Here is a 24,936-nt window from a genome sequence, read left to right on the forward strand (position 1 = left end):
ATTTTCAAAAGCTAACCAAATAAAAACATTGTTACTTTATCGAGACGTGTTTGTGCATTAGTAGCACAATTTCTAACTTATTTAAAATATATATATACTTACGCTTGTATGTTGACTTCTCCATATTGACGAGGTTTTAAGTTTTGGTGGACTTTTCTGAACCGGATGTGCAATCCTCACAAGTATAATTATGGGGTGTTTCAGGCCCCCAAAGTGTATGCTCGCAAACTCCATTAAAAACGAGGGCTGAGGGGCTTACATTGCAAACTTCACTTGCTTGGCTAATCATTTGGACCGCTGAAAAATATGGCCGCGGGGAATCCCCCATGGGCATAAGGTGAGGGTGAGTGGACGAGGATGTGTCTTTTATGAGTTTGAAACGCAGTCTCTGGCTGTGAGACTGTGCTACAAAATGAGTGACAAAATTTTACAAAAACCTGTCCAGATCATTTCAAGGCATTAGCCTCAAGTCAAAGTCAAGACCCGAGTCTTGAGGCTCCAAGTCCAAGTCAAGTCTCAAGATATATTATTTTCTATCAATTCAAGTCTCATGTCATCAAATTTGTGACTTAAGTCAGACTCAAGTCCAAGTCATTTGGCTAGAGACCACGCCACAGGGGAGTAGTACGGAAGTAAGACTTTGCCTCAGGGAATTAAATAAAAACACACAGTGATTTATTAGACATAAGCTGTATTCGAATACTCATACTAACCACACTAACCATACTGTTTGTTACGTGAATTGAGTATATGGTATGCTTATTGGTCATAGTATAGATATAGTTAGTATGCCAAAAGTTCCCGGATGTTGTACTAAATTCGCCAATATACGAAGTATACATACAGAGGACACTATGTCCATATTTTTGAGCACATAATGCAATTCTTCAGGAAATGGGCTTGGCGTCACATCATTTTCAGATTTGAAGAAAATGGCGGAAAATATGTAGCCGAAGTACAACCAGAGCAGATACAAATTCATTAACTAATTATGACAAATTTTAAGAAAATGTTGAGCAATGTACTAAAGTCATAAGTTACCTCACACATTATGTTGACTGATTTTTTTTTCCAGAAAGGTGGATACCTAGTCAGTTGTCCAACTGAAGGTATTCAACTGAAATGTATCTTCCACATTTAATCAAACCCCTCTGAGAGGTGCAGGGAGCTGCCATAATCAACAGCCACATCTCAGTGGGTTAACTGCCTTGCTCAGGGGTGGAACAACATATTTTTACCTTGTCAGCTCAGGGATTTGATCCAGCAACCTTCCGGTTACAGGCCCAACACTCTAACCACTAGGCTACCCACGTTAGCTATGCAGTCCTAACGAACCACATAGCATATCATTACAGCAGTATGTACCGGTATGTTAGCTAGCTACCTAAAGTTAGTTGGCTACTTATTACATCAAACTTGCCAGTGTATTAACTATTGACTATCTAACTACCCAACGCTTATTGACTTGATTATTTCCGTCATTCTTAGCTTAGCTAAATTATATAGTCGTTGTGTGTTCTCAATGGACATTCGGGTGCTTTGTGAATTCGCTCTGGCTCTCTACTCCGATTTCAGAGCACTCTCGTCTGACCAGAGAGCAGAATAATGAATTTACAAGTGCTCAACACCCGTTGAATATGGCGTGATTGAATAAAAATGCGTGATTAAATATTTGCCAGCAGCACAGTTACAGTCATCAATGCTCTGGATAACATGAAAATACGTGTGTATTTCCATTGAATCAGTGCATCAACACAGACCTAAAGGCTAATCAACCAATTGCATCTTGAATTGTACAATTTTAATTTGATTAAAAAAGTTAAGAGTAGTTTAAATAGTTTACAGTGATGATAATATAAAAGCAAAATTCAACATCAATCACCACATTTTAAAACTTTCACCGATATAATATATTGATGAGATGCCAGAGACATTTCCTAACAACTTTTATGTATTGGGTGAGCTGAAAAGAGTAAGTATTTTCCATAATAAGGATTTGACTTCATATCATAAACAACAATCATTGGTGCATTTATGTTACTCCCAGACGATTTAGGCCTACCTTTCTCCTTCTCTAAGCAATTGTTTTGTGTTTTTACTTTTTCGTGTCTCTGTTTCTCTCTTAATTTTAATTCGGACACAACCTGCATACCCTTAACACTGGCCACATAAACCCAAGATTATGAAGTATCTTGGTAAAATCATACGATATATACAAACCCCTAATGCTGAGGTTCATGTAACCATGGACCACCAATGATCCGCTATAGCAATGCATGGGCCCCATTGAACACAGATGTAATATACGCATAGATCAAACACCCTTTGGAATCCGAAGGGCATAATATAATATCGACTATTCCGATGTATTTTATGTAACCTAAGACGTCTTGAATGATAGGGACATTTTTATGTTCATTGAATATTAACATACTGAATTTGTATGTGATGTTACATTCTCAGACAAAGTACATTTATTTGGGAAAGATGTGATAATTCTGTAAGCTTAGTATAAATAAAATACATGTATTTAACTATTGCATTTTGGAATTAAACCCCCACAACAGATTACTATTCAAAGAAAGTCAACTGTGTTCACCATGCAACATACACTTAAGACTGTTCACTTTCAAAAACCAGTTATGCCACATACAGCACTTCAGTCATATTGCTATATAGGCTACCATTTAAAGGCCTATAGCATCACTGTCTATATTTGCTTGTAATTACAGTAACATGACTTTACTTTGGGTTTTTACTGTATGTCTCATTATCCAAAATGACATGACACAACCTATACATATATCTGCTATCTTTGACAGCTCAGAAATACACATATGACCTTCCCTCTGTGCCTCTCTCACCGTGTGTGGCCCATGGTCATGACTAGCTGCTTATATGTCACCAGGGGATCTATTTCTGCTGAAGACAAATGCACCTGGTGGCTATAGGGCTCTAGACTGGTGTGTGTGGGCTGTAGAGGTTACAAAGGTCTCCTTATAATCTCCAAACTTTAGCAAGTGTAAGTGCCCTGGCTGGTCGTGAACTGTTGAACTTGAATGTGATACGCCATGGCAACACTTCAGAACAGCCCTAAATAGAGATTGTGCCAAGGATCCTGCACTCTTCTTCTCTAGCTCAGTAACTAACAGTCAACAGCATAGTGTCACAGAGGTCTCTGGGGTTCTGGGGTATGGGTTGAACTGGGGGTTGACATGTAATCAGGATGGCAAATGTAGCCATGGAAAGACTGTTTGCAGCTGTCCCACATGTATTCAAAGCCTCATGCCTCCCCCTTGCATTGGAATCACTCACCAGAGCCATTTTGCTACAAATGTCAATTAAATTAAATGAGAAAGGCATTCTTGACAGCTGTGGACTCGTGAACCCCAGTTGACCTCACGGCTATGGAGGTTGGTGGTACCCAAGCCAGTCGGATCCTGACTGCTGGTGGATTTAATAACGCGTGATCATGGAATTTACTTGGTAGGCTGCCAGCATACACATTGATGGGAGTGTCATCATATTGTTTACTTTTGCTGTGGTCAAAGCCGGTTGAAGTCTGCCTCTGTTTGTTTCTCTCTCTATCTCGGTGTGTGTGTTATACACTGCTCAAAAAAATAAAGGGAACACTTAAACAACACAATGTAACTCCAAGTCAATCACACTTCTGTGAAATCAAACTGTCCACTTAGGAAGCAACACTGATTGACAATACATTTCACATGCTGTTGTGCAAATGGAATAGACAACAGGTGGAAATTATAGGCAATTAGCAAGACACCCCCAATAAAGGAGTGGTTCTGCAGGTGGTGACCACAGACCACTTCTCAGTTCCTATGCTTCCTGGCTGATGTTTTGGTCACTTTTGAATGCTGGCGGTGCTTTCACTCTAGTGGTAGCATGAGACGGAGTCTACAACCCACACAAGTGGCTCAGGTAGTGTAGCTCATCCAGAATGACACATCAATGCGAGCTGTGGCAAGAAGGTTTGCTGTGTCTGTCAGCGTAGTGTCCAGAGCATGGAGGCGCTACCAGGAGACAGGTCAGTACATCAGGAGACGTGGAGGAGGTCGTAGGAGGGCAACAACAGTACAAATCAGCTGGGCTTGACAATCTGGACCCTCTATTTCTGAAACTATCCGCCGCCATTGTCGCAACCCCTATTACCAGCCTGTTCAACCTCTCTTTCATATCGTCTGAGATCCCCAAGGATTGGAAAGCTACCGCAGTCATCCCTCTCTTCAAAGGGGGAGACACCCTGGACACAAACTGTTACAGACCTATATCCATCCTGCCCTGTCTATCTAAGGTCTTCGAAAGCCAAGTCAACAAACAGGTCACTGACCATCTCGAATCCCACCGTACCTTCTCCGCTGTGCAATCTGGTTTCCGAGCCGGTCACGGGTGCACCTCAGCCACGCTCAAGGTACTAAACAATATCATAACCGCCATCGATAAAAGACAGTACTGTGCAGCCGTCTTCATCGACCTTGCCAAGGCTTTCGACTCTGTCAATCACCATATTCTTATCGGCAGACTCAGTAGCCTCGGTTTTTCTGATGACTGCCGTGCCTGGTTCACCAACTACTTTGCAGACAGAATTCAGTGTGTCAAATCAGAGGGCATGCTGTCCGGTCCTCTGGCAGTCTCTATGGGGGTGTCACAGGGTTCAATTCTCGGGCCGACTCTTTTCTCTGTATATATCAATGATGTTGCTCTTGCTGCAGGCGATTCCCTGATCCACCTCTACGCAGACGACACCATTCTATATACTTCCGGCCCGTCCTTGGACACTGTGCTATCTAACCTCCAAACGAGCTTCAATGCCATACAACACTCCTTCCGTGGCCTCCAACTGCTCTTAAACTTTAGTAAAACCAAATGCATGCTTTTCAACCGCTCGCTGCCTGCACCCGCACGCCTGACTAGCATCACCACCCTGGATGGTTCCGACCTAGAATATGTGGACATCTATAAGTACCTAGGTGTCTGGCTAGACTGTAAACTCTCCTTCCAGACTCATATCAAACATCTCCAATCGAAAATCAAATCTAGAGTCGGCTTTCTATTCCGCAACAAAGCCACCTTCACTCATGCCGCCAAACTTACCCTAGTAAAACTGACTATCCTACCGATCCTCGACTTCGGCGATGTCATCTACAAAATAGCTTCCAACACTCTACTCAGCAAACTGGATGCAGTTTATCACAGTGCCATCCGTTTTGTCACTAAAGCACCTTATACCACCCACCACTGCGACCTGTATGCTCTAGTCGGCTGGCCCTCGCTACATATTCGTCGCCAGACCCACTGGCTCCAGGTCATCTACACGTCCATGCTAGGTAAAGTTCCGCCTTATCTCAGTTCACTGGTCACGATGGCAACACCCACCCGTAGCACGCGCTCCAGCAGGTGTATCTCACTGATCATCCCTAAAGCCAACACCTCATTTGACCGCCTTTCGTTCCAGTTCTCTGCTGCCTGTGACCGGAACGAATTGCAAAAATCGCTGAAGTTGGAGACTTTTATCTCCCTCACCAACTTCAAACATCTGCTATCCGAGCATCTAACCGATCGCTACAGCTGTACATAGTCTATCGGTAAATAGCCCACCCATTTTTACCTACCTCATCCCCATACTGTTTTTATTTATTTACTTTTCTGCTCTTGCACACCAATATCTCTACCTGTACATGACCATCTGATCATTTATCACTCCAGTGTTAATCTGCAAAATTGTAATTATTCGCCTACCTCCTCATGCCTTTTGCACACAATGTATATAGACTCTCTTTTTTTCTACTGTGTTATTGACTTGTTAATTGTTTACTCCATGTGTAACTCTGTGTTGTCTGTTCACACTGCTATGCTTTATCTTGGCCAGGTCACAGTTACACATGAGAACTTGTTCTCAACAAGCCTACCTGGTTAAATAAAGGTGAAATAAAAAATAAAACTTTTAAAACCCAGCAGCAGGACCGCTACCTCCGCCTTTGTGCAAGGAGGAACAGGAGGAGCACTGCCAGAGCCCTGCAAAATGACCTCCAGCAGGCCACAAATGTGCATGTGTCTGCTCAAATGGTCAGAAACAGACTCCATGAGGGTGGTATGAGGGCCCGATATCCACAGGTGGGGGTTGTGCTTACACCGTGCAGGACATTTGGCATTTGCCAGAGAACACCAAGATTGGCAAATTTGCCACTGGCGCCCTGTGCTCTTCATAGATGAAAGCAGGTTCACACTGAGCACATGTGACAGACGTGACAGAGTCTGGAGACGGCATGGAGAACGTTCTGCTGCCTGCAACATCCTCCAGCATGACCGGTTTGTTGGTGGGTCAGTCATGGTGTGGGGTAGCATTTCTTTGGGGGGCCGCACAGCCCTCCATGTGCTCGCCAGCGGTAGCCTGACTGCCATTAGGTACCGAGATGAGATCCTCAGACCCCTTGTGAGACCATATGCTGGTGCGGTTGGCCCTGGGTTCCTCCTAATGCAAGACAATGCTAGACCTCATGTGGCTGGAGTGTGTCAGCAGTTCCTGCAAGAGGAAGGCATTGATGCTATGGACTGGCCCGCCCGTTCCCCAGACCTGAATCCAATTGAGCACATCTGGGACATCATGTCTCGCTCCATCCACCAACGCCACGTTGCACCACAGACTGTCCAGGAGTTGGCAGATGCTTTAGTCCAGGTCTGGGAGGAGATCCCTCAGGAGACCATCCGCTACCTCATCAGGAGCATGCCCAGCTGTTGTAGGGAGGTCATACAGGCACGTGGAGGCCACACACACTACTGAGCCTAATTTTGACTTGTTTTAAGGACATTACATCAAAGTTGGATCAGCCTGTAGTGTGGTTTTCCACTTTAGTTTTGAGTGTGACCTCCATGGGTTGATAAATTTGTTTTCCATTGATAAGTTTTGTGTGATTTTGTTGTCAGCTCATTCAACTATGTAAAGAAAAAAGTATTTAATAAGAATATTTCATTCATTCAGATCTAGGATGTGTTATTTTAGTGTTCCCTTTATTTTTTTGAGCAGTGTAGTTCTAATCCCTAGCATTGTGCCTAGGAGTCAATCATTCCCTCAAATGGAACACAGGCATTCTATCCAAACGGGAAGTTGCACACATTTACACTAGATGTCAGATCACTCAAGTTAATAACAATAATCACCATAGAGCAGCTTTGCTATTCGCCCACCACTGAAGGAACTGGGATTTACTGCAATAACATCCCCATTTTCCCTCTCATTGCTATCCTGCGATTCAAATCCATCAGACACCTCTGATGCTCATAAACCAAGCAAGCCTCCATAGCACTGATCCATTAGAACGTATTGTATCCATATCATAACCCATCTTGCACTCTCCCTTCCCCTTCTGCAGCCTACTCTGTCTCTCACAGGAACAGTCTTTTGAGTTTCCCTTGAATCTTCCTGATTGCCCTGTTTAAAAGGCCATACTCTCTCTGTCTAACTTGATTACCCATTATTCTAATCTTGAGATGTGAAATTGCATATAAGATGCCTTGTCACTTCATTCAGCAACTAGAGTGCATTCGGAAAGTATTCAAAACTCTTGACTTTTTCCACATTTTGTTACTTTACAGCCTTATTCTAAAATGGATGAAATTGTCCCCCCCCCCTCATAAATCTACACACAATACCCCATAATGAGAAAGCAAAAACAGTTTTTTGACAATTTTGCAAAATCTATTTTTTTTAAGCCAGAAATATCAGATTTACATAACTATTCGGACCCTTTTCTCAGTACTTTGTTGAATCACCTTTGGCAGTGATTACAGCCTCAAGTTTTCTTGGGTATGATGCTACAAGCTTGGCACACCTGTATTTGGGGAGTTTCTCCCATTCTTCTCTGCAGATCCTCTCAAGCTCTGTCAGGTTGGATGGGGAGCGTTGCTAACAGCTATTTTCAGGTCTCTCCAGAGATGTTAGATCAGGTTCAAGTCCGGGCTCTGGCTTGGCCACTCAAGGACATTCAGAGACTTGTCCCGAACCTACGCCTGCATTGTCTTGGCTATGTGCTTAGGGTTGTTGTCATGTTGAAAGGTGAACCTTCACCCCAGTCTGAGGTCTTGAGCTCTCTGGAGCAGGTTTTCATCAAGGATCTCTGTACTTTGCTCCGTTCATCTTTCCCCCGATCCTGACTAGTCTCCCAGTCCCTGCCGCTGAACAACATCACCACAGCATGATGCTGCCACCACTATGCTTCACCGTAGGGATGGTGCCATGTTTCCTCCAGACGTGATGCTTGGCATTCAGGCAAAAGAGTTAGTCTTAGTTTCATCAGACCAGAGAATCTTGTTTCTCATAGTCTGAGAGTCATTTAGGTGTCTTTTGGCTAACTCCAAGCGGGCTGTCATGTGCCTTTTACTGAGGAGTGGCTTCCGTCTGACCACTCTACCATAAAAGCCTGATTGGTAGAGTGCTGCAGAGATGGTTGTCATTCTGGATGTTTCTCCTATCTCCACAGAGGAACTCTGGAGCTCTGTCAGAGTGACCATCGGGTTCTTGGTAACCTCCCTGACCAAGGCCCTTCTCCTCCGATTGCTCAGTTTGCCCGGGCGGCCAGCTCTAGTGTTCTTGGGGACCTTCAATGCTGCAGAAATGCTTTGGTACCCTTCCCCAGATCTGTGCCTTGACACAATCCTATCTCGGAGCTCTACGGACAATTCCTTCAACCTCATAGCTTGGTTTTTGCGGTGACATGCACTGTCAACCGTGGGACCTTATATAGACAGGTGTGTGCCTTTCCAAATCATGTCCAATCAATTGATTAGGGGGATTTAAAAAAATAAATTCTAGAATAAGGCTGTAAGGTAACAAAATATGGAAAAAGTCAAGGGGTCTGAATACTTTCCGAATGTACCGTACACTGAATAAAATACAAACTCAACATGCAACAATTTCAAAGATTTTACTGAGTTACAGTCCATATAAGGAAATCAGTCAATTTTAAATAAATTCATTAGATCCTAATCTATGGATTTCACATGACTGGGCAGCAGTGCAGCCATGGGTGGGCCTTGGAGGGCATATGCCCACCCACTTGGCAGCCAGGCCCACCCACTGGGGAGCCAGGCCCAGCCAATCAGAATAAGTTTTTCCACACAAAAGGGCTTTATTACAGACAGAAATGCTATTCAGCATCACCCCCTCCCCCATCAGACGATCACGCAGGTGGTGTGGAGGACCTGGGTTGGCGTGGTTACGCGTGGTCTGCGATTGTGAGGCCGGTTGGACGTACTGCCAAATTCTCTAAATTGACATTTGAGGCAGCTCATGGTAGACAAATTAACATTCAATTCTCTGGCAACAGCTCTGGTGGACATTCCTGCAGTCAGCATGCCAATTGCACACACCCTCAAAACTTGAGACATCTGTGGCATTGTGTTGTGTGACAAAACTGCTCATTTTAAAGTGGCCTTTTATTGTCCCAGCACAAGGTGGTGTAATGATCATGCTGTTTAATAATTTTCTTGATATGTCACACCTGTCAGGTGGATTAATTTTCTTGGCAAAGGAGAAATGCTCACTAACAGGGATGTAAACACATTTGTGCACAAAGTCTGAGATAAATAATCTCTAAGTGTGCATGGAAAATGTATGGGATTTAATATTTCAGTTCATGAAACATAGGACCAACACTTTACAGTTTATATGTTTGTTCATTGTATAAAGAAATAAAGCAGGGGTGAGGACATGTAAATATTAAAAACAATATTTATCTTGCTGCAGGTGGGGGAATATAAGGCTCTTTGGTTTTTCCACTCTTTCTAGTTTATGGCCTCGGGAGACCCCTGTTAAAGGTAAGTCTGTACAGTATGTCTATGACAATCGCTGAGGCAGTGGTGGTATGGGTTTATTAGGGATCAACAGCAAGGCATATTCGTGTAATGTTTTAATATATTTATATGTTACCATAGATGTGGTAAAGAGGTCAATGGAACTCGACCCAAACGATGGAAATGCCATGGAAACGCGTGGGGGTAAAATGCCATCCGGGAATGATCCCAAATCTCCTCATTGTCGCCTGGCAAATTTGCCTGATATATGTGTGGATGTCAAACCCAAAAGCCTACACGTTTATGTTATCGCCATTAATCAACTGCATTGCAGTTAAAAACAACTTTGACTACCACCACCGATTTCTGTATGCTAGCTATGCTACTAGCTTATACGAACGGAAGTTAGCATTTAGCACTCACTTTTAAACCTGAAAAGGAACAACTTCTAAATGTTGTGCAGAGAAAACAGAAACGCTCAAATACAACCAGCATATGATATTCTTAAAATGATTTATGACAAAAACAACTCTGAATGTAATTGTTAATTCAAGTAAAAATATATTTATATGATATTTAGGATACGGGTAAAGTCCAAAACGAATTCCTTATGGCGAAAATGCATATGTTCATAATGGATTTTACATAACTGATACTTTTTTGCCAAGATACTGAAAGCAAGAGGCTGTGTGAAAAATTAAAAATTGTCGTTTTTTTCTTCTTCTAAGACGCATGCATTCGATGTCATTAAGCAAGCTCACTACAACGCAACTTGCACCGTACTGAATTAACATCAGCTCGCTCCAATGGATACTGTCTAAAGTAATACAAATAGCTTTTTCAGGATGTTTAAACAGTTTAAACGCAAGGATGTGCAAATCAGTTGGAAGTACCATCAATCAGAAACTGCTTCGTGATCGAATAATGCACCCATGTATCATTTTATTATGACAACAGGCAGTTTTATTCCGGGGGGGGATACCGAGAGAATTTTGGCAATGCCCGCTAGCTCCCTTCTACTCATGTCACGAAGAAGGAAAACAACGCAAAAAAAAGTGTGGGAAAGATGAAGGAAAACCTACTTCTTTATACGTCCCTTGCAACATACAAAGCAGAAAGTGTGCTCTTATAATTCCACGTTGAAAACGAAAATATGCAGTAAAAGATTCCTCGTCCACTGCAATTGAATGAGCATGCTTTAATTGTCTGTTTTCTCAAAGGCTGCTACACGAAAATGTCCACTCCTTACCGGAAAAGCTTTATTTATCGGTAACTATGTAATGGCTATTCATGATCGATTAAAACAGAATATAATGTGACATGTTAGCACTGCCCTGCTGGTATAATCGAACACCTGTCTCGTGCAAATGGTGGCAAATGTTCCATGTCTTCCCCAGTATAACTAGTTATCTTCTCATGGACATTCGTTCTTTCTACCACTTAATGAGGAGGGATATTTTGTAGACTTTGACTTGGTTTATCCCTCACGAATAGAAGCTTTATTCAACAAACACTGTCGAAATGACCTTAATAGGTGGGCCCATTCAACGAAGCACCGACAATTTCTCGCACCTCCAGATGTTCTGAGAGTAGGCCTAGCTAAGGCTTTGACCTCCTTAGTTGTAGGCCAATCGAGAGGGGATAGCTCGCATTTGAAATTCCGTGCAAGCTAAACAAGCATACTGTGTACACCAATAAGCAACACAAATACGAATGTATGATGTTTCAAAACGAATATTTGACAGTGGTGTGATGTACTTAAGTAAAAATACTTTAAAGTACAATTTACGTAGTTTTTTAGGGTATCTGTATTTTCAATTTATATTTTTGACAACTTTTACTTTTACTTCACTACATTCCTAAAGAAAAGTATGTACTTTTTACGCCATACATTTTCCCTGACACCCAAAAGTATACTCGTTACATTTTGACAGGAAAATGGTCCAATTCACCCTCTTATCAAGAGAAGATCCCTGGTCATCTCTACTGCCTCTGATCTGGCGGACTCACTAAACACAAATGCTTCGTTTGTAAATTATGTCTGAGTGTTGGAGTGTGCCCCTGGCTATCCGTCAATAAATAGAAAAATAACAAAATTGTGCCGTCCGGTTTGCTTAATTAAGGAACATTAAATGATTTATACTTTTACTTGATACTTAAGTACATTTTAGCAATTCCATTTAATGTTGATAGTTAAGTATATTTAAAACCAAATACTTGTTTACTTTTACTCAAGTAGTATTTTACTGGGTAACTTTCACTTTTACTTTAGTCATTTTATGTCATGGTATCTTTACTTTTACTCGAGTATGACAATATTCGATTTTTTTTTCTTATACACCCTTAGAAAAAAAAGGTTAAATGCTTGCTTCATTTATGGCATCACTTAAGGTTCTATACATTACCTAAATTGGTTCCATATAGAACCCTATATGGATCTCAAGGGTTCTATATAGAACCAATTTTGGTTCAGTGAAGAAGAACCCCTGGGGATTCTGATAAAATAACCCTTCAACGGGTTCTATATAGGGGTGCCATAATATACGAAGCAAGCAATAGAGCCCTTTTTTGATTCTCTTTTTCAAAGAGTGTAGATTGGAACTGTTGATAGAAGTTTTTTTGCAAGTCAGATTTAATACCAATAGCACTTGTCATATTCATAATGTCAATCAAATAAATATCTAACAAAATGCAATATTCTGAACAAGGATGGGTTCCAATATTGTAGGCTGAACTATACTGGAAGAAGCTCAGACCTATCATAGGTCTACCCACAGGCATAATCATAGACCTCACCTGAATATGAATTGTTTGGAAATCTAACTATCACTCACTGTCAAAGGTCTTTAAAATACATTTCAATCGCTCTAGAAGAACGCTTCAATGGTAGGCCTATATATAGGATGGTATACTGTATAGCATATAGGCCTACTATAGTGTTAAGATAGATATGCTACTATGAAGACAATAGAATATCAAGACAATCATTTCAAAATTGGACTCGAACAGCTGCAGATATTTGCAGGTCTATAAACGTCACTGCAGGCTCCAGTTAATTGCGTAGTAATTACAAAATCCCCGCAGCCCTGGTAGCTCGCCGTGATCGTATAGTGGTTAGTACTCTGCGTTGTGGCCGCAGCAACCCCGGTTCGAATCCGGGTCACGGCATTGCGAATACAATGTCACGGCAAAAGGGATGTTTTGAAAATAATAGGATTATAATTTTATAGACAATAATAGTATCACCCCACATTGGCTGGTGGGTGATTTATTTTAATTGCAATAAGTGATTATAGGTCTACTCATGCATTTGATTAAATTACATTTTCATACAGGTTTGTAATTATCATATTTTCACCATGCAGAAATTATTCATTCACCTTAATTTATTCCACATTTTGCTGTGTTACAGCCAGATTTCAAAATGGATCAAACTAATCATTCCCACCCATCTACACACAATATCCCCTAATGACAAAGTGAAAACAGGTTTTTAGAAATGTGTATTGAAAATGAAACACAGAAATATCTAATTCACATAGGCCTAAGTATTCACACCCCTGAGTCAATACAAGTTAGAATCACTTTTGGAAGCAATGAAAGCTGAGTCTTTCTGGGTAAGTCTCTAGAAGCTTTGCACACCTGCACAATATTTGCACATTATTCTTTTTCAAATTCTTCAAGCGCTATCAAGTTGGTTGTTGATCATTGCTAGACAGCCATTTTCAAGTCTTTCCATAGATTTTCAAGATAATTTAAGTCAAACCCGTAACTAAGCCACTCAGGAACATTCAATGTTGTTTTGATAAGCAACTCCAGTGTATATTTGGCCTTGTGTTTTAGTTTATTGACCCTCTGAAAGGTCCATTTGTCTCCCAGTGTGCATGTGCTTAGCTCTATTCCATTTCCTTTTATTAAAAAAAACAACATCCAAGTTCTTGCTGATGACAAGCATACCCATAACATAATGCAACCACCACCACGCTTGAAAATATGAAGAGAGGTACTCAGGACATAAAGTTAATTTCTTTGCCACATTTCTTTGTTGCAATTTTATTTTAGTGCCTCATTGCAAACAGAATGCGTGTTTTGGAACATTTTTATTCTGTACAAGCGTCCTTCTTTTCACCGAGTCATTTAGATTTGTATTGTGGAGTAACTACAATGTTATTGATCCATCTTAAGTTTCCTCCTATCACAGCCATTTAAATCAGTTACAACGTTTAAACCTCTACAGGATGTGTCCCCCCCGCGGGACAGTTGAGCTAATGTAGGCTAATGTGATTAGCATGAGGTTGTAAGAAACAAAAAAAATCCCAGTACATAGACATATCTGATATGGGCAGAAAGCTTAAATTCTTATTAATCTTAACTGCACTGTCCAATTTACAGTAGCTATTACAGTGAAATAATACCATGCTAATGCTTGAGGAGAGTGAACAACTATGAACTGGAAAATGTATGAATAAACAAATTAGGCACATTTGGGCAGTCTTGATACGACATTTTGAATAGATGTGCATGGTTCATTGGATCAGTATACAACTTTGAACATACACTTCTGCTCTCTAGTGGCCAAAGTCTAAATTGCACCTGGGCTGGAATAATATATTATGGCACAAAAAAATGCATGTTTTTTTCTTTGTATTATCTTTTACCAGATCTAATGTGTTATATTCTCCTACATTCATTTCACATTTCCACAAACTTCAAATATGCAAATTCTTGCTTCAGGTCCTGAGCTACAGGCAGTTAGATTTGGATGTCATTTTAGGTGAAAATTGAAAAAAGGGTTGGATCCTTAAGAGGTTGTAAAGTCACCATTGGCCTCATGGTGAAATCCCTGAGCGTTTTCCTTCCTCTCCGGCAACTGAGTTAGGAAGGACGCCTGTATCTTTGTAGTGACTAGGTGTATTGATACACCATCCAAAGTCTAATTAATAACGTCAACATACTCAATGGGATATTTAGTGTCTGATTTTTTTATTTTTTTTACCCATCTACCAATAGGCAAAGTTATTCAATCTTTGCCAGGCATTGAATAACCTCCCTGGCCTTTGTTGTTGAATCTGTGCTTGAAATTCACTACTCGATTAAAGGTACAGAGATGGGGTAGTTATTCAAAAATCATGTTAACCACTATTATTGAACAAGGAATGAGTCCCTGCAACTTACTATACAATTTGTTAACCACATTTTACTCCTGTGCTTATTTAGGCTTGCCATAACAAATGAGTTGAATACTTATTGACTCAAGACATTTCAGCTTTAAATGTTTAATACACCTTCAACATTTTTCTACAAACAAAATTCCACTTTGACACTATGAGATATTGCGTGTAGGCCAGGGACACACAATCCCAATTGAATCCATTGTAAATTCAGGCTGTAACACAACAACATGTGGAAAAGGTAAAGGGGTGTGAATACTTTCTGAAGGCACTGCATATCAAACAAAGCACTTTAAAACGATCAATAACTATTGACACCTTCACAATAATAGACGCTGAGATCCATCAGTGCATATCAAACAATTCTGAAATGTATATGCACAATAAATTCATATTTGCTGTGACGAAGCTATCCAAATGTGGACTGCCTGGGACACTACTGTTAATCACATTAATAATACGGTCATAACCAATTGACACACATATTCAGGTGCATGTCCCTTGCTGGAATCAAACCATAAGCATGTTGCCACCTGACAGCACATTTCTCACCAAAGCCATTCCAAAAATTAAGAGCAGTGTGTAAAGTGGACACAAGAAATACAAATCGTCATCCAAAAACATAGGCTACATTGCAATGAAAGAAAAAAAGACAATTGACATGAATTAAACACGTAAATCAAACTTGATAGGCTAGATGAGACGTGTTCGGGTGTGGGGTAGGCAGATATAGCCTTGAGGCCCTTGAAAAGTTAGAAATGGCCGGGTGAGTTTTACAGCACCGTGCAGTGTGTTGAGATGGTCTGCTTACATCATTTGAGGTCTGGACATAGGATCCTGGAGATGGTTTGGGTACCAGTGACCAAAATTGTTCATGTAATTGTTGGGGTGCGTAGGGGTCCCTTTGTTTGCCATTGACACCTCCCAAAGTTGAGGCATCCCGGGTGAACAAGGAGAAATAGATGACGTACTGTGGAGATGTTCTCCCTCTGGCCCGCTGCCATGCTTCAGTATCTTCTTATATTTCGAGCGCTTGTTTTGAAACCATATTTTAATCTAAAAAGATCAAATAGATGTTTAGAAAGTGAAAATATGATGGGAAAGCAGCACATTACAGCGTATGCTATGACATCCCTCTCTCCACCACCACAACAATCATTAAACAATTATCTTCCCACACAATAGAAATGATTTACATTCGTCATGGCTTGCAAACTCGTAATGGCTTGTCATATTCACATTTTATCATTTCGAAATTGCATTGAAAATTGGAACAATTTTATACGTTTAAAAAGGAAAATAGCCCAGAAAGTGGCATTCGTTCTTAAACTTCTTATAATTTGAACACATTTCTTCAACTTTGCCAGTCAGTGCATGGATCCAGAACCATTAGACCTATTGCAATTCAGCAAAATGGATGAGCGACACTTCACTAGTTCATTAAATGCTAGCTCCCCTATTGTTCAACATTTGATGAGTCCAATGATGCATGAGTCTGACAACAATCCCATGCTAAAAATATATTAAATTAAAATAGCCCCAGCGAGCTTGAATATAACACTGTCAACAAGGAGGGAGGTCAGATGCATTTCTATGTATGATGTATTCTACTTAGTCAGAACAAGATGCTATTCTGATCGATTTTACGACAGTATAAAATATTCAATAAAAGCCACAGAGCCCGAGGTGGACAAAGTCAAACCATTCTCATATATAGCAACAAGACACAAAGCCAAATCAGACCCAGACAGGATGGTGTAGTTCAGAGATTTTGCCAGGGAGTGTTTTGAATGACAATTTAATTCAATCAACCTAGGATTGCCTATCATTTAAAAACATATTAATGTTATTGATTTTAGAAATTGAATAGAAGTGTTGCCTATACAGTATAGCTAAAATATATTGAGCAAAACAATGTTTAAAGGCTTGAAAATGTTTCCCATAAAAGACAGATGTGCATGGTGAGATGTTAGACCCAAACATTATGCTCACCACCTGTTTATTTGCCTTTCATTATGTTTATAGGTCCAAAGGAAATGGTTGCCATAATCTCGATTTCAACCTTAGATTTCAGAATTTTACCTGACATAAATGAATAATGCCAACAATGACTTTGAAAATAGACCATCTGAATGACAGCCTACTTGTCCTATTTTCTTCAGTTACAATCTGTAAACTGTGTGTGTGTGTGTGTGTTCCCACAGCCTTCATTGCACTGCTCTATGCCCATTTCTGCGGTAATGTATAAGTGTGCTTTAACATGACTTTGACCAAAAGATTGTTGGTAATTAGACATGGATGTTTATAAAGACAATACATCGGCCTATAGTTTAGAGTGGCAGCATGTATTTTTGTCTTTCTGCTACTCTGTTAAGCCTATTTGGACTTGCAATATTGCAATTGAGCTATGTTTGCTTTAAGTCACAGAGAGCTCTCTGTGAGAAGGTTTTAGCCGCAATGGTAATTTAAGACTAAGAATAAAGCTGCATTAAGAAATTGACTTAACAAAGCTCTCAATTAGCCTTTTCAGTTGGTCTTGAGCAGTGCAGAAAGCCACAATAATACCCACAGATCTGTGATCTATGTAAACCCTCTCCATACAACTAAAGGGGAAGGTTGTTTTGTGTTTTTCTTCAATCAAACATGAACATGAACTTGTGGCAGTATTGGTGTTACATTTTCAAATGTTAACCTATGTGAGACAGATTCAAGGGATTCATGTCAACATTTCTGGAAAAAATGGTCAAAATGCTAGTAGACAGCATTGCATAATATTTAATTATCTGTCACGTCTATCAAGAAGGCTAGTAAGTGGATCTGTGCACAAATTCAAATAGTCCAGTCTTGCAGTAGCATTAAGTTATGTGAGGCCTTTGGATCTTTAATTTTATTTGAAGCAAATTTGACCTAATTTGAGATTCTTTTTTATTTGTATTTATCCGTTATTTTATCAGGTAAATTGACTGAGAACACGTTCTCATTTGCAGCAACAACCTGGAGAATAGTTACAGGGGAGAGGAAGGGGATGAATGAGCCAATTGCAAACTGGGGATTATTAGGAGACCGTGATGGTTTGAGGGCCAGATTGGGAATTTATTGAAATTAATAGGGAAAAAGTTAAATAAATACAATGTGTATTTAAAACGATTAATGAGGTGTTTTGTATCTAACCCGTCTGAACTTCACTTTAATTGTTATAAACTATTTGGTTTCTTAGGCCTGAACATAAATACTTAACAAATAATGTATTATAATTTGGTAATTGGTCTACTAAGATAGTATAAAATAGTTTTAAAATCACATTTCCTACTGTTGACGGCTATTATGTCAAGTTTAATTTAGCCCACCTGTGTTTGGGTCAGCCCTAATTTAGCCGCCAAATCTGCGCGCTCGGGTAAAGCCAGGTACTGGGTCTGCTGAAACCTATGTTGGAGCGCCTGTAGCTGAAGACTGGAGTAGATGGTCCGTGGTTTGCGTATTTTCTTTCCTTTACCATTCAAACGAATTTCCCCGTTCTCAATCACTGTAGACTTCTCATGGTCTGTGGATAGAAGAGAGAATTTCAGTTAAACTACGCTGAACAGTAGCCCAATCGGGTGTAGCCTACATTCACTTTTATTTACAACTTTCCACTTTACGTCAGGGCAGAAGATAAGGCCTAGTATCTATGTAAGAGTTTGTATCAACATAGGTCTATGCCTAGGCTACTTGAAATTCACGGCCTGGAATTCAGGCTGCATGCCCAAATGTCAGGCTGTGTCTCCTATGAAAATGCCACAGTTTAACAATAAATAGACACCACTATAGTGCGGTGCATGGATGAAATGGTTCTTATTTTCTGGAATTGCTTTGTTATATTGACTAATAATGGGAGTAAACGACTGTTTGAAGTACTAATGCATAATCGGGCTAACCCACAGAAAAGTATGGTTAATAAAATGAATGACACCATCTGTGTTCATTACGGAACATGAGTAGTAAAGATAACCCCAAAAATGTCTGACATGCATTTAAAGTAGGACAATTTTTGATTACCGTAGCACTGACTGTAAATTGCGTTTGTATTGCCTTTAAACCCACATTTGATGAGGACAATTTTTGTCATTTTTGTAAACAACAAATATGTACACACTGACAGCTATAATGCATGTACATCTGAGGTATAGGCCTACCATAGCCTACAAAGAACCGTCTGATAATTTAGCCTACATCTGATAATATGTAGCCTTCAATTGCAATAGGCCTACATTTTAAAGCACAGTTCCATACAATCCACACTCCTTTTACCGCTAAATTTGCACATTGCACACTTTCATTGTAGACGACGCGTTTTATTGATTTAAAAAATGATATGGTGGTATGATAGGCCAAGAGCTGTGAGGAACTAACAGATATTGATATTACACGTACCTGTCTCATCTAATCTGGAGTGCGCCAAACTGTGGTTGTTGTGCTGGTAGGGCATGTAGGCACTCGGGTGATGAGTGTTCACCGCTCTGGGGTAGGCGTAGCGGCCATAGGAGGACGCGCTGGGGGAGAAGGGACTACCGTGTTGAGAGTGTCCGGCAGATTGTAAACCACTAACGGGGTAGATGTGAGAGAGTCCTTGGGAATGCTGCTGGTGCGCAGGGTGCCCGTGCCCAAACTCGAAAAAGGTCGATTTGGAGGGATCTGAAGAATTCAAACTATCAGGCATGAAACCTATAGACATCATTAGCTAATACAGAAGTCCATAAAACCGTCGGTCTAAAAGGGGATGCATTGAGAAATGTCGGAGAACGAGGAAAAGTTGAACTGGATCCACCATCAAGTCAATAACATTGCCTGTATAAAAAAGGTATTCCAAACGAAGAAAATGTACATCCAGGGATCTGTGAAACGAAAAAAAAGAACCACATAAAAGTCCACCCTTCTTTACATCATTCGTAAACCTCACAATATCCTCCAGACACTCATGTAGACCCGGTGTGCCTCAAACCCCACTGCCTTCCATCAGCGTGCGCTCTGATTGGTCTCGAATACCTACGATGTCACTCGAGCCTGCAGGAAAGACTCATTAAGTTCATTAACATATGTTTCGTGAATGCACTCCTTCAGCCACTAATGTAATGTCACTCAAACGATTTGATAAACAATCATTTGCGCACAGTGCGCTGCTCGATTTACGTAACATAATAAATCACTTATTTTGAAACAGAAAGTCCAGTAATTTAAATATAGCCTAATGTTATTTATAACTATTTTTGCAGTAAAAGTTTCCTTCCATTAACTCAAAGTGCAAATAACATTGATTAATCGCATATTTTTATTAAAACGTTGTTTAAAATAAAAATGTAAGCAAATCAATTAGGTGGTCTAAAAGTTTGCGAAATTGGCCATCCTTTGTATGATTGATTTAGATTGTGTTACCAAAACAGCACAACATTTTTTAGAAACATTCATAATAGACAAGCAGTGATTTGGGGTTTGAGCGGTCACTTGGTGCCAATAGACTTCTAGCCCCGCTAAGGATCAGATACCCAACACGGTAGTATTAGGCCTAAGGCTATTTCCATTTCACTCTCATTTGAGTAGATGCAGATAGATAAGCTATTTGTTTATGTTGACAACACATGCCTACAATGGAAATTGACCAAATATTGGCATATTCATTGTATAGACTTCATTGAATGAAACACTTTGACGGTCAGATGATAAACCTCAGCCATGGGCTATTTAAAAAACATATAGACATGGAAAACATGGCAGGTGCATTATTGATCTTAGTTTAACTAACACAATAATCTAGATAGGCACATGCGTTTTCAACCATCCAGTATTTTACACTATTATAACTCAATACTATTAACCCTCAATAATAAACGTTATAACTAATATTCACTAACGGACATCTTATCCAAATAGGTCTACCCTATGGGCCTATTTGGTTTATTAGGAAGGATCAAATTCCCATCAGAACGGTCAATTCTAACTCAATCGAATGAACGATATAAATATCTGATCCTGGTGATTTAATTGCCCCCCCTAGGCAAAATAGTTTCTTAATCTCAGCAGTTTGACAGCTGTTTTAATGTCAGTGTCTGTAATTCTCATCGTGGCGCCAGTTAGAGTGAAAGCAATTTAAGTACCAGCAAAGCCTTTCTTTCACATCAAGGTGACACTTAATCGCATATGTAAGGCCTAGTTTTTGAATGGCGCACAACCACTTACGGTTTTCTATAGATGTACTTATATTTTTGTCATTCTATTAATTACGGGGTCCACGTGATGGTATCAGGAACAATAAAATAGCCCAGAACATCCCTCTGTCATCTCTCGCAGCAAGTGTGAAGAAAAAAAAGGAACTAAAGGAGCGCAACGTGACAATGATGTTTACATGCGTGTACTAATTCTATCATTAGATATTGACCTACACATAACAGTTTGAGTCAGTAGAGCTATGCAGACTACAAGGTAACGGTACAGTTTCGGGCAAGGGTAAAGGTTCACTCGTTGCTAACCGGTAACTGCTGCAGAGCCTGCTTTAACAAGGGGCTACGTCTCAAGGATAAGTTGTGGCCTTTTATCAAGTGCCAAGATTCACCCAACCTTTATTGAGCCTAAACTTCAACCCATTGTTGGAGATGTGCTTTTTGGTTATTTTCACAATGTAAAAAAATGCAATGGGATCATTTTCATAAGATAGGGAATAAAAATGATTATGTCTGAATATATCTTTTTTATTCTTAGATCGTTAATTAAACTCTAACAAAAAACAGAAACATTCAAACACACTCATATTATCTAAAACATGACAGGGACTAATGGCTTGTTGCATAGACCAAATCAGTGGACAGTCAGCAAAACACATTTGATGGGACATGTTCAAGAAAGTATACAATTCCTGACCACAGGCTCAGAGCAAACTTGTCTCAACATCTCAGCCTCTGACACTCTGAACTCAAACACTGAGCAAATTCACACACACTATACAGTACCAGTCCAAAGTTTGGACACACCTACTCATTTAAACTATTTTCTACATTGTAGAATAATAGTGAAGTCATCAAAACTATGAAATAACACACATAGAATCATGTAGTAACAAAAAATATATATTTTATATTTGAGATTCTTCAAAGTAGTCACCCTTTGCCTTGACAGCTTTGCATACTCTTGGTATTCTCTCAACCAGCTTCATGAGGTAGTCACCTGGAATGAAATTCAATTAACAGGTGTGCCTTGTTAAAGTTAATTTGTGGAATTTCCTTCCTTCTTAATGAGCAAATCAGTTGTGTTGTGACAAGGTAGGGGTCATATACAGAAGACAGCTCTATTTGGTAAAACACCAAGTCCATATTATGGCAAAAACAGCACAGATAGCCCTCCCGGGTGGTGCAGTGGTCTAAGGTACTGTATTGCAGTGCTAGCTGTGCCACCAGAGATTCTGGGTACGAGCCCAGGCTCTGCCGCTGCCGGCTGCGACCGGGAGGCTCATGGGGCGATGCACAATTGGCCCAGGATCTTCTGGGTAAGGGAGGGTTTGGCCAGCAGGGATATCCTTGTCTCATTGCGCACTAGCGACTCCTGTGGTAGGCTGGGTGCAGTGCACGCTGGCCAGGTCGCTAGGTGTACGGTGTTTCCCCCAACACATTGGTGTGGCTAGCTCCTGGGTTGGATGTGCATTGTGTCAAGAAGCAGTGTGGCTTGGTTGGGTTGTGTTTTGGATGCATGGCTCTCGACCTTCGTCTGTGTGGGAGTTGCAGCGATGAGACAAGGGAAGAAAAAGGGGTAAAAAAAACAGGTAGGCCAGTTGAGAACAAGTTCTCATTTACAACTGCGACCTGGCCAAGATAAAGCAAATCAAGTGTGACAAAAACAACAACACAGAGTTACACATAATCAAATGTATAGTCAATAACACAATAGAAAAGAAAAATAGAAAAATCTATGTAGTGTGTGCAAATGTAGAAGAGTAGGGAGGAAGGCAATAAATAGGCCATAGAGGCGAAATAGTTACAATTTAGCATTAATACTGGAGTGATAGATGTACAGATGATGATGTGCAAGTAGAGATACTGGGGTGCAAAAGAGCAAGAGGGTAAGTAGTAATATGAGGATGAGGTAGTCGGGTGTGTCATATTTACAGATTGTCTGTGCACAGGTACAGTGATCAGTAAGCTGCTTTGACAGCTGATGCTTAATGTTAGAGAGGGAGATTTTAGACTCCAGCTTCAGAGATTTTTGCAATTTGTTCCAGTCATTGGCAGCAGAGAACTGGAAGGAAAGGCAGCCAAAAGGAGGAGTTGGCTTTGGGGATGACCAATGCAATATACCTGCTGGAGCGCGTGCTACAGGTGGGCGTTGCTATTGTGACTAGTGAGCTGAGATAAGGCGGGGCTTTACCTAGCAAAGACTTATAGATGACCTGGAGCCAGTGGGTTTGGCGACGGATATGTAGTGAGGACCAGCCAACGAGAGCATACAGGTTGCAGTGCTGGGTAGTGTATGGGGCTTTGGTGACAAAACGGATGGCATTGTGATAGACTACATACATTTTGCTAAGTAGAGTTTTGGGGGCTATTTTGTAAATGACATTGCCGAAGTCAAGGATCGGTAGGATAGTCAGTTTTACGAGGGTATGTTTGGCAGCATGAGTGAAGGAGGCTTTGTTGTGAAATAGGAAGCTGATTCTAGATTTAATGTTGGATTGGAGGTGCTTAATGTGAGTCTGGAAGGAGAGTTTACAGTCTAACCAGACACCTAGGTATTTGTAGTTATCCACATGTTCTAGGTCAGTACCGTCCAGAGTAGTGACAGACACATCTCAAAATCAACTGTTTAGAGGAGACTGCGTGAATCAGGCCTTCATGGTCGAATTGCTGCAAAGAAACCACTATAAAAGGAAGAGAAGAAAGAAAGAAAGAAAGAAGAGACTTGCTTAGGCCAAGAAAAAGGAGCAATGGACATTAGACCAGTGGAAATCTGTCCTTTGGTCTGATGAGTCCAAATTTGAGATTTTCAGTCTTTGAGACGCAGAGTAGGTGAATGGATGATCTCAGCATGTGTGGTTCCCACCGTGAAGCATGGAGGAGGAGGTGTGAAGGTGCTTTGCTGTTGACAATGTCAGTGATTTATTTAGAATTCAAGGCACACTTAACCAACATGGCTACTACAGCATTCTGCAGCGATACGTAATGAGATTGTTTGGGATGAGTTGGACCACAGAGTGAAGGAAAAGCAGCCAACAAATGCTCAGCATGTGGTAACTCCTTCAAGACTGTTGGAAAAGCATTCCTCCAGCAGCATTGCATTGAGAGAATGCCAAGAGTGTGCAAAACGAAAACCCTGGAATGAGTAGGTGTGTCCAAACTTTCAACTGGTTGTGTAAATACTTAAGTATGTGTACACCTCTTAAAATAAGCGGCTTCGGCTATTTCAGCCACACCCGTTGCTGACAGGTGTATAAAATTAAGCACACAGCCATACATTCTCCGTAGACAAACATTGGGAGTAAAATTTGCCTCACTGCAGAGCTCAGTGACTTTCAACGTGGTACCATCATAAGATGCCACCTTTCCAACAAGTCAGTTCGTCACATTTATGCCCTGCTAGAGCTGCCCTGGTCAATTTTAAGTGCAGTTATTGTGAAGTGGAAATGTCTAGGAGGAACAATGGCTCAGCCACGAAGTGGTAGGCTACACAAGCTTACAGAACAGAACCGGCGAGTGCTGAAGGGGGCAACGCTCACTACTGAGTTCCAAGCTGCCTCTGGAAGCAACATCAGCATAATAACTGTTCGTCTGGAGCTTCATGAAATTGGTTTCCAAGGCCGAGCAGCCTAAGATCACCATGTGCAATGCCAAGCGTCGGCTGGAGTGGTGTAAAGCTCACCACCACTGGACTCTGGAGCAATGGAAGCGCGTTCTCTGGAGTGATGAATCACGCTTCACCAGCTGGCAGTTCGACGGACGAATCT

General features: G+C 40.7%; 1 protein-coding gene and 1 non-coding gene across 2 annotated transcripts; one reads left to right on the forward strand and one right to left on the reverse strand.

Moving 5' to 3' along the window:
* Nucleotides 1–12,903: 12,903 nt before the first annotated feature.
* On the forward strand, nucleotides 12,904–12,975 carry trnah-gug (transfer RNA histidin (anticodon GUG)). Its single transcript has one exon. It is a non-coding gene; the product is annotated as a tRNA-His (tRNA).
* A 60-nt stretch (nucleotides 12,976–13,035) lies between these two features.
* LOC115144529 (homeobox protein Dlx4b-like) lies at nucleotides 13,036–19,992 on the reverse strand. Its single transcript, XM_029685580.2, has 3 exons — nucleotides 19,389–19,992; nucleotides 18,326–18,519; nucleotides 13,036–16,034 (listed from the first exon to the last, which is right to left on the reverse strand). The coding sequence occupies exons 1-3, from the start codon at nucleotides 19,690–19,692 to the stop codon at nucleotides 15,786–15,788; spliced, it is 747 nt and encodes a 248-aa protein (XP_029541440.1). The 5' UTR covers nucleotides 19,693–19,992; the 3' UTR covers nucleotides 13,036–15,785.
* Nucleotides 19,993–24,936: the final 4,944 nt, after the last annotated feature.

The sequence above is a fragment of the Oncorhynchus nerka genome, linkage group LG16 (assembly GCF_034236695.1).
Source record: "Oncorhynchus nerka isolate Pitt River linkage group LG16, Oner_Uvic_2.0, whole genome shotgun sequence".
Classification (NCBI taxonomy): domain Eukaryota; kingdom Metazoa; phylum Chordata; class Actinopteri; order Salmoniformes; family Salmonidae; genus Oncorhynchus; species Oncorhynchus nerka.

What these genes read in the sequence shown, in the direction of transcription:
- LOC115144529 (XM_029685580.2), bottom strand. Translation starts at nt 19,692, where the DNA reads ATGATGTCTATAGGTTTCATGCCTGATAGTTTGAATTCTTCAGATCCC. An exon ending in CTCCAGATTAGATGAGACAG is followed by an intron (nt 18,520 to 19,388) that starts GTACGTGTAATA and finishes TTCTATCCACAG; the next exon opens with ACCATGAGAAGTCTACAGTG. An exon ending in TAGGGCTGACCCAAACACAG is followed by an intron (nt 16,035 to 18,325) that starts GTGGGCTAAATT and finishes TGATCTTTTTAG; the next exon opens with ATTAAAATATGGTTTCAAAA.